General features: G+C 41.6%; 1 protein-coding gene across 1 annotated transcript in view; it reads left to right on the top strand.

The window, feature by feature from the left end:
* LOC102196856 (WD repeat-containing protein 26) overlaps window positions 1–5,876 on the top strand; it is a 13,198-nt gene extending 7,322 nt beyond the window's left edge. The window contains exons 6-14 of the mRNA XM_005745612.2: window positions 23–179; window positions 1,648–1,786; window positions 1,947–2,087; window positions 2,434–2,553; window positions 3,382–3,527; window positions 3,857–3,935; window positions 4,064–4,193; window positions 4,608–4,802; window positions 4,925–5,876. Of these exons, the coding sequence (XP_005745669.1) occupies window positions 23–179; window positions 1,648–1,786; window positions 1,947–2,087; window positions 2,434–2,553; window positions 3,382–3,527; window positions 3,857–3,935; window positions 4,064–4,193; window positions 4,608–4,802; window positions 4,925–4,950 (1,133 nt within the window). The 3' untranslated portion in view covers window positions 4,951–5,876. The remainder of the gene's footprint in view (window positions 1–22; window positions 180–1,647; window positions 1,787–1,946; window positions 2,088–2,433; window positions 2,554–3,381; window positions 3,528–3,856; window positions 3,936–4,063; window positions 4,194–4,607; window positions 4,803–4,924) is intronic.
* Window positions 5,877–9,759: the final 3,883 nt, after the last annotated feature.

The following is a 9,759-nucleotide window of genomic DNA, read 5'->3' as shown; positions in this document are numbered from 1 at the left end:
GTTTTTTCCTCTCTATTTGTAGCATACCTGCCTCCTTCTGTGATGCTGCCCCCTCGTCGACTGCACACCCTGCTCCGGCAAGCAGTGGAGCTGCAGAGGGACCGCTGCCTTTATCATAACACCAAGCTGGACAATAACCTGGACTCGGTCTCTCTCCTCCTTGATCACGTCTGCAGCAGGTTAGTACTGCAAAGCTAGCATGTTGCACTGTCTCCGAGACGCCAGACTTTGCTAAATTACAAAACTGTAATATTTTACTCTTGTTGTTATAAAACCAAAATGTTGGAGCTCCTTGTGATTCTAAATGTTGTTTTTGGAGTGGAAGTCAGCTGATTTTTCTCTTTAATGACATACTCCACTACTATGTCTCCACTACTTCTTTTCTTTTGTACCTTGATGCTTCGTATATTTTAACCTGTCGCATTTTCTCTCTCCTATTTATTTGCTGTGTATTGTAATGCCCCAAACACCTGTAGCTCATCAGGGAATGGACATGCAGCCTCTGGGGGTGTCCTCTGGTGTCTGGAACGTTGACACTGGCAAAGGATCCTTTAAGTCTTTTGTAGTGTGAGATAGGGTGAAGTTGATAGGTTGAGGGAGTGGGGTGTTTAGTGTGCACCAATGTTTAAGTAGATGGTACATGTCAAAGCAATATCCAGGATAAATCCAGGATTTTCCAGCAGATAATCACTGTTGTTCACAACCGGTCAGTGGTTTTACTGCTGTGGCTCATCTAAAATCGATTGTTTTAACTGACACAATGAAGGGAAGATGAAATTCAAGTTCTTTAAGGCTCTGGTTGCTCTGTCTTTGTTCACACACCCTTGGAACAATGCACAAAAGTCACCAACAGTGCCTTTGGATTGGCAGACTGAGGATTGACCTCTTTATAAAGGGCGAGCAGTGGGTGTGTTACATCTTCAGAGGATCACAGTTCAGTGCAGTGGTGCTGGCGAGGAGAGTCTAAGCATTAGTTCAAACTCCGGTTCGGAAAGAAGAATATGGAAACTGGGCCAACTGTCGATCTCAGGGGATAGTACAGGGTGTGTTGGAGTTTTCCCCATAAATCTACATGCATATTATGGACCTGGGAAAATGCATATGACCAAATCCTTTAGGGGACTCGCTCCATTTAGTAGAAGAGTTCAAGAACTTTGCAGGCTTCTTCATGAGTGGGGCAAGGGTGGAATGGATAGAAAGATCAATCAGAAACTGTAGTGATCTGGGCACTGTGACTGTTTTGTGTGGTGAAGAGAGGGCTTAGCCCAAAGCTGATGACTTTCTGGTAGATCTTACCCTCACCAGTGAGCACCAGCTGTGGGTAGCAACTAAAGGATTAAGAATACAAGGAACAGAACCAAGATTCTTTCAAAAGGTGTCCTTACAAGTGTAAGGATTAGCGATACCAACTGTTAGCTACAAAGTGATGGGCAACAAGCCAAGTGTTTTTCTTTTAGGTGGGCTGTAGAGCTGGTGGGAGCTCTGCTTTGCATGAGGGGCTCAAAGTAGAGCTGCTGCCTCTGTGCAGTGAAAGGAGACAACCGAGGTGATTAAGGCTTAGACGGCTGCCCCGGCCACCTGGACCTGGGTTAAATGGATGACTGAATTAAGATTTTAACTTTTTCATCTTGTGTGTGTGTGTTACAGGAAGCAGTTCCCATGTTACACTCAACAGATTCTGACTGAGCATTGTAATGAGGTGTGGTTCTGCAAATTCTCAAATGATGGCACCAAGCTAGCCACTGGCTCCAAAGACACTACTGTCATAATTTGGCAAGTGGACCCAGTAAGTTTTGGGGTTTTTTATTAGCATTTTAATTTCAGACTTTAAAATCTCTTGACAATTTTTTTTTTGTTGTTGTTGTTGTTTTTTTAATTTCCACAAATAAGGGCCCAGTCCATATTGTGTCTCAGGGTTTTTCTTTGTCCTCTTACTATCTGTGTAGGAGACCCACCAGCTGAAGCTGCTGCGAACCCTGGAGGGTCATGCATACGGCGTCTCCTACTTAGCCTGGAGTCCCGATGACACCTACCTGATCGCCTGCGGACCGGATGACTGCTCCGAGCTCTGGCTCTGGAATGTTCAGGTAAGGTTGATGCACGGTGGCTTCACTTGCTAACTTTAATGCTATATTACCTCTTCAAACAGCAGAGAACATAATAGTACAGTTGTTTAGAAAAGTATACATGGGTGAATCTCAAAATCTTTCTTTTTCAAAATGAGGAAACGTGTGCTGGATAACCTGCCTTAGATACTCTGTAGTGTGCTGTGTGTACTCAGTGACCTCTCCGCTTCACGGATCCCCTTCTGTTTCCTTTCCTGTTACTCAACCCTCCCCCACTCTTGCTTTATATTTCTTCTCGCTGTCTCCCTTCCCCCATTTTCTCTCCTCTTGATTTGCACTCGGTCTGTCAATCCCCCCTCTTCACCAGACGGGGGAGCTGCGGACCAAAATGTCCCAGTCCCATGAAGATAGTCTGACCAGCGTGGCCTGGAACCCTGATGGCAAGCGCTTTGTCACTGGAGGACAAAGGGGACAGTTTTATCAGTGTGTAAGTTAATTATTTTTTTATTCTCTCTCTATGTCTAATGCACAGTTGTTTTTAGTTTGTGTGCTTTCGTCAAATTTTTCACCTTTTTTTTTTCTTGAAAATAATTAAGTAGTCATCTCAGCTATTTTGTTATATTTTTGTTGAATTTTTGTTGAATTTAACTTAAGTTTTAACTGCTGTAACAATTTTTCCACGTTTGGTGCTAAATAAAGCATATCTTATCTTGTTATCATTGCTTCTGTTAATCAGTGCTGAATTCCTGGCATGTTTTCATAATGGCGTGCTGGGGAAGAGAGAAAAGGAAAAGAGATTTGGTTGTGTTAGCAGCTGTTAAACGTCTATTGAAATGCTGGGATAACCTTTATCAGGTTTTCAAACAATCATAGGCTCTTTCAGTATTGTGATTTTCTATCCAACTTACTGAAAGAGCCCATAAAAATATGTTTTTCACAGTTGATCTACAGCTATCTGTGTGTGCTTTGTGACTAAGCATGTCTTTCCCCTCCCAGGGTGGTTCCCTGTACCTTTTAATGAAGAGTTTTGACACTGTGATATATATGAATAAAGATGTGGTTTGACCATTGGAATAAGTTTGGGATTTTTCCCAAAGGTTTCCCCTCGTAAGCTGATCATCCCCACTAACTTCTGTTTCACAATCGGTCATTTTGTCCTGGAAGTAGGCCTGAAATATGACAGAAACCACTTAAACCACTTCACAACAGAGAAACAAGTGCTTCCCCTCGTAAGCGTCCAATGGAAGTAAGATTTTAGTATGATTGCCATACTATGCTGTTTCAGTGTTTCTCTTCTCTGATGTGTGTATTTCAGGACCTGGATGGCAACTTGTTAGACTCCTGGGAGGGTGTGAGAGTGCAGTGCCTGTGGTGCCTGAACGATGGCAGGATAGTGCTGGCCTCAGACACCCACCAGCGTATCCGAGGATACAACTTTGAGGACCTTACGGACAGAAACATGTATGTGTCAGCACTCCTCACCCCTGCACTGTTGTATACCTACATGAAATATTGTTGACATGTGCCATTTTTCTCAAGGGGCTAATCCAGGTGTAATGAATCGCTAATCATGGTAGTTGCTGGAGTTGATCTCTTCTGATGCCGAGCAGTGCTCCTTTTATAGCTATGGTTTCACTTTAAAACGGATGAATACCACAACAAACTCTTCCCGAATTTTAGGAACTCTACAGCTGTCTGTAGTATTTGCTCTAAAATATCACGTTATACTTATCAGTTACATCACACATCACAGTGCCTGACAGGCTGTCTTGTTCACATGTCCTTTACAGAGTTCAGGAGGACCACCCTATCATGTCTTTTACTGTTTCAAAGAACGGAAGATTAGCTTTGTTAAATGTAGCAACTCAGGTAAGCTACTGATCAATTCAGGCTCTTTACAGCATCAGTCCTGCTAAAATGCATGGCTGCTTTGTTTTGCTAAACGGTGTAAAGTATCCTTCAGTAGTTACAGTATGTTGGTCTACACCTTTTTGTAGGGAGTGCACCTGTGGGACCTTCAGGACCGGGTGCTGGTAAGGAAGTACCAAGGTGTTACCCAGGGCTTCTACACAATCCACTCCTGCTTTGGAGGACACAACGAAGACTTCATTGCCAGTGGCAGCGAAGGTACAGTCAGAGTGCTGTGGGAATAAATGGCCACGTTTTCACTATGTTTGTATGAGTCTTCTTTCAGTGTAATGTTTTCTGGTCCAGTGTCCTTTCTGCGTGTAGCTCTGTATGACTTCTGATCACCATTATAGTAGTGAGTAATTTGTGAAAAGTAACTTAAATGCCTTAATTAGGATGGTTAAAGCCCTTAGCAGCCAATTCCCAGCCAGCCCAGATCCTTTGCTGTATTTCATTCCTCTGCACCCTTTCCCCATATTTCCTTGTGAAATATGGGGAAATGTTTCTTCCTTTCATTCAGTTTCTTTAAACTTTCTAAATTCCGATCGGTGTTGTCTTTTACATTAATTCCCCTACAATTCGAACCCTGTTTTCTTCCACCTGTTTTATTGCTTTCTTTATCTGTTGCCACAGACCACAAAGTATACATCTGGCATCGGCGTGGTGAACTTCCTATCGCTGAGCTCACAGGCCACACGCGCACCGTTAACTGTGTGAGCTGGAACCCGGCCATCCCAAGCCTCATGGCTTCTGCCTCCGATGACGGCACAGTACGCATCTGGGGCCCTGCACCCTTCCTCGAATCACAAGAGGCAGATGGGCTCAACGGTAGTTATAACTGTTGGTTATAACATGATTTTATTTTATTTTTGTTTTTGTTCATGTTGATTTATGCTAAAATTCTCCTCAAATCACCATTTTGATCTACTAAATGTTTATTTCCTTCTCAGAAAACTGCAGTCACATGGACAGTTGATGGTCACTAATAGAGCAGAAACCGTGTCTCTAACAACAAACAACATCCCACAGTAAAACACAATATTCATGGGCGAAGAAAACCCAGCATCCACATATTGCAAGAGAAGAATAACCAACAAAAAAAGAGAAAACATACGGAAGAAAATTGTCTCCTCACTGGTCTAGAAAAAAATAGCGAGTGTGAAGACTGACCGAAAACTCGTCTTCATCCGAAATCCAATTCTGACCTAAAGGCCTGATAAATGAGTCGGCGCCCAGCGGGATACTCCCTGGAGAGCTGTAATGGCTGTTCTCCTCTTCCAAGCAAACCCTTCTTCCTCCATGTCCTTGCGTGGTCACCAGCCATGCCAGGTCCTCACAAGTTTCCCAGGAAACCCACCTCCACCTGGAGCTTGGAGCACATCAAGTCCCTGTGATGCCTCCAGACAGACACCGCAGATCAGCCGTCTGCTCACTGGACTACATCTGTGTGCCTGTCTGTCTCTCACGTTACCTGTATAATGTCTCCATGGACTTGGGGTGGGGTCTTGCTGGGGGAGGATGGTGCATAGAGGGGGGATATAGCAACTATTCTGTATGTATGTTTTCCTCTCCCCCTCTTTCTTGCTATATTAACATTCAATCTTTTGGACAAAGGCTGAAAGTCCACAGTGGAAACATTGACTGACCAGCTGAAACACAGACAAAAAAAAGGCTATGCTAAATGTTGGATTTTTTTATGATAGTCATAGGGTTTATTCTCATTTAAGAGGTGAATCTTAGCAAGTAGTGCCCTTGGAAAGCTTTAGTGTGAAGATTCCACTTTTTGTTTCTCAACATTAGGAAAATAAAATCTTTTTATTCCTTAATTTAACTGCTAAAGGACAGTTGCTGTTCTGTTTCCAACTGACAGTACCCCCCCCCCCCCCCCCCCCCCCCCCCCCCCCACCCGCACACACAGTCTGTCGAGCTAGCTACCGCACAACTCCATTACATCTGCCTAAGAGGAGGACAGAGGAACTCACAGTTCACATATCATCTGGGAGAAGGGAGGGGTGGGTCTTTTGTTGTTGATAAGGTGGCGTTTCCACTATCAAGACATACACTTTGACCTTTCTCAAGAGACATGCTTTCAGATGTGAAAAGTGCAACTTTTAATGCACATCAGTGACTGCTGTTCCTCCTCTGTGAGTGTGTGAGTGAGAGTGAATGAGCGATTATGCATGCACACATTAGTATGAGAGCTGACGTTACTGAGTGCAGAATTAATTGGCGTGTGCTTTGTGTGTGTGAGTGTGTGTGTGTGTGTGTGTGTGCGTGCATGCATGTGTGTTCAATTCGCACCAGCAGATAATCCCCCACCCCCACCCTCTCTCCAATTCTCCTAATCCCATGTTAAAATTGTAAAGAGGATTTTAAAACCAGTTCTGAGTTACCCAAAGCCCCATAGGGACCTCTATCTGTGGAACAAAGAATACTTGAGAGCCATTTTGTAAAAGAAAGTCATTTGTTTGTTTTGTTTTTTTTAATCTGGGGCTTTAATTTTTACATTCAGATTTTTTTTCTCTTTTATTTTTCTCCCTACCACGTGGCATTTAAGCGACACTGAACCAGTGACATCTGCTTTTTGTTGGTTTGGGGAGGAAAAGGAAATTTCAAAAGAGCAATTCGAGCGAGACATGTTTCCAAAAAGCTGTAAAGTGTTGTTATTAGCAAAGAGTAATTTCTTATGAGAAGTTAATGATTGTAATTAATGGACGTGTAGTAGGACAGCCCCAGAGAGGAGAGGCACCAGTACCCAGATCCACGCTTTGAGCGCACAGTTAGGGAGTGTTGTTGCAATCCTGGGAACGCACACAAACTGCCTTCCTGTTTATACAGTTGCACACAAACCTTCACTATGTACGGCAGCACCCCCCCTCCCCCAAACTGCACTTTGAGTAGTCTTTTCTGCTCTCTTGCACATACAGCAATGGCATAAATCCATGAAGTTCCCAGCCTAAAACGTAAAATGTTACATTGGTGAAGACGTAACCTACATAGGAGATTGCTTAAAGGAAGCAAGCCCTTACTATGCCTCTATGCATCTAAAAAGCAGTGGCTTGTCTTTGACTTTTTGAAAGCTCGCCCTCATTCTCAAAAGGCGTAGCAGCCTCTTCTCGAGGGTACCGCTGTCGAGCTTAGAGAGAATTCAGCATTAACCCCCGCACCCCACTTCACTCTCTAGCCAAGTTATTCAGTGGTCAGTGCACCATTCAAAGCTTTCTTCCTCCCTTTTCGAGGGTATGTAATGACTATTTGCTACAGACTGATATACAGTGAAATGTTTCAAAACAGTGCTTTTCTGTCTGTTTTTATTGGACTTTTTTGTTACTTTTTTTTTTCCCTTTTTTTTTGTTGTTCATATATCATTTTTTGGTTGATCTCTTTCTCTGTATGATCATATTAAAGTATAACCAGATATTTGGAGTCCTTTTTGTTTTTGTTGTAATCTTTATAACCCTTTTTAACTCTTTTATGTTTTAAATATATTTTGTTCATCTGTATTCAGTTGCATATTTTCTACCACTATCACAAAAAATAAAATAATATGCACAGTAACACTCATGCACCTAGGAGTGAGAAGAGTCGTAGGAAGTGTGTTACCTACAATCAAATCAGGTTTGATCTATCCACCCCTCGCCTTTAAAGAGTTTCCTTCATGTGAAAATCTTGTTTTATCGCATGTCTGTGTACGCGACCGATCATCCCTCTCGGCGTGCCGTTGTAGATTGGCAGTGGCTACTTCTCTGACCCCACATCAAAGCCAAATTTACTTGAGGCACTTGTGTATGTGTTGATCTGATATTCACACATTGAAAACCTCTATCTTGACTCCTAGACCATAGAATGGACTCCTCTTCCACACCCTGCATCATTTCAGAAGACTTGAGACAAACGGTACACACCAAGACCCCGAATAAGAGTTCCAGTAAAACCCATCGTTCACCTGCTGGTGGCAAATGCTATGTCTGTATGCAACCTGGTGTCTGCTCTGTTCTTTTGTCTTGGGTTTACCAAGGGACTTGTTTCTGATTTAACTGTCTTATTTCTCAGAGGTAGAGGTGGTGGGTGGGGGATACTAAGGGCTTACAGTAGCATCTCTAAGTTCCTTGGGTTTGGGCGGGAAGGGGAAATGTGTGGATTTACGTTCAATGTGTTATTTACAAAAGTGATTGTACTGTTTTGTATTGTTGTGTAGGGAAAGTGTTATGTATGCATATTTTCAATAAAGCATTCAGGGTTTTGAAAAAAAAAAAAAACAATAAGAATGGTCCATCGCCGTTTGGTGGGGCAGGAAACTTAGGAACCTGTGAGATGCTTAGAAATCCACTCTGCTACTCTCCCATCCTTAAACAACTCGGCACAACTCGACCCCGAAGTCACCAATGTGGCAAAGCATTCGTGAAGGTCTCTGTTTCCAAGAGAGTTGGCACACTGTAAATAAAATACTAGAATAAATGGAACACAAGGAATGAAAAGAATTTAAATTTCAAAATAAATGAATAATAGAAATGTGACTTCGAAATTATACATGTACTCATTCTGAATTTGAATCATGCTGAGACGGGGACACCTTCACTCTTAAAATTTGTTGTGTATAATGAAAAAAGAGCTTCTCCATACTTGCTTCATTTCAATTGCTAAATAGTTCTGTGTCAATGTGTGGTTTAACATAGTCCTGCTGAATTAATCAAGGTGCGCTGCTCCCATTACCTGTGCATATCATTAAGTATTTGTGGTGCCTTCGCCAAGGTCCCATCCTATGTGCATTGAAGCTGCCTCTCCTCTTTTTACACCTTCATACCGAGACTCCATGACATTACTGACCTCTAGTGTGACGAGTCGTAAGCAGATTTATTTCACTGTTATCAAAATCAAAGTGAGCATGCATTAAAAAAGGCAATACTTGTGTTTCTTCATTTTCTTTGTACTATCAGATCAATAATTTCAATTCTGTACCAATCAATTCAACCATTACTTTTTCTATGGCTTTACAAAGCATTCCAACTTTTTGGAAACAGGGTTGTATTTTATTTGTCTTCAGTGATTTCTGAAAGGTCATGAAAGAATGTTTGGAGTCAGACCTTCTGGGAGGAGGCTACCTTTGATATCAACATGAGGAGACAATAGAATAATTAGAATAATTTAAGTTAGGCGTTGTTGGCCATTTCAATACAAAGATGGCTATTTTGAGTAGTAATAAGTACACGTGGAGTGGGCTCAAACTACAATATTTTATGTGAGCCCACAGTGCTCAACATTTAAGTGCAAGTCCAAGTGAAATTATTATTTTAAACTAAAAGCAATATGAAAACTATTGGCATAGCTGCTGAAATTCAAAAAAGGGGGAAAAAAAGAAACAGGTCACAATGACTGACAATAAACACCGGTTATGAAAAGGGGAACATCTCATTAAATACATTTTCATTAAATAAATTGTGATCATTTTGTTAAATTGTACTTTGACTTTTTTGGCAATATTGTGTTAGAGACTTTCATGCTAATAAAGCACCTTTGAATTGGAATTTGAAATATCGGGTCTATATTGAGACATGCAATTCTTTCATAATTACGGAAGCTTGTTTTCACCTTAGCAAAAAGTAAAACAATAAAAATAAAAATAAAAATAGATACATAAATACAATTGCCATCCAGAGCTAAGTTGAAATGCCACATTATTGTCTCTCAATTTTGAGTTACCTATGTCAGAATGTCCAAATTTCGAGATACAAACGCAAACCCAAAATATTGACTTTCAAACTGCATTTGTTTTATTCTTTTCTTT

Source organism: Pundamilia nyererei, unplaced genomic scaffold, assembly GCF_000239375.1.
Source record: "Pundamilia nyererei isolate P.nyererei 1_Seehausen unplaced genomic scaffold, PunNye1.0 scaffold00161, whole genome shotgun sequence".
NCBI lineage: Eukaryota > Metazoa > Chordata > Actinopteri > Cichliformes > Cichlidae > Pundamilia > Pundamilia nyererei.
Note: the sequence above shows the minus strand (reverse complement) of the source record. Positions and strands in the feature narration are given on the sequence as shown.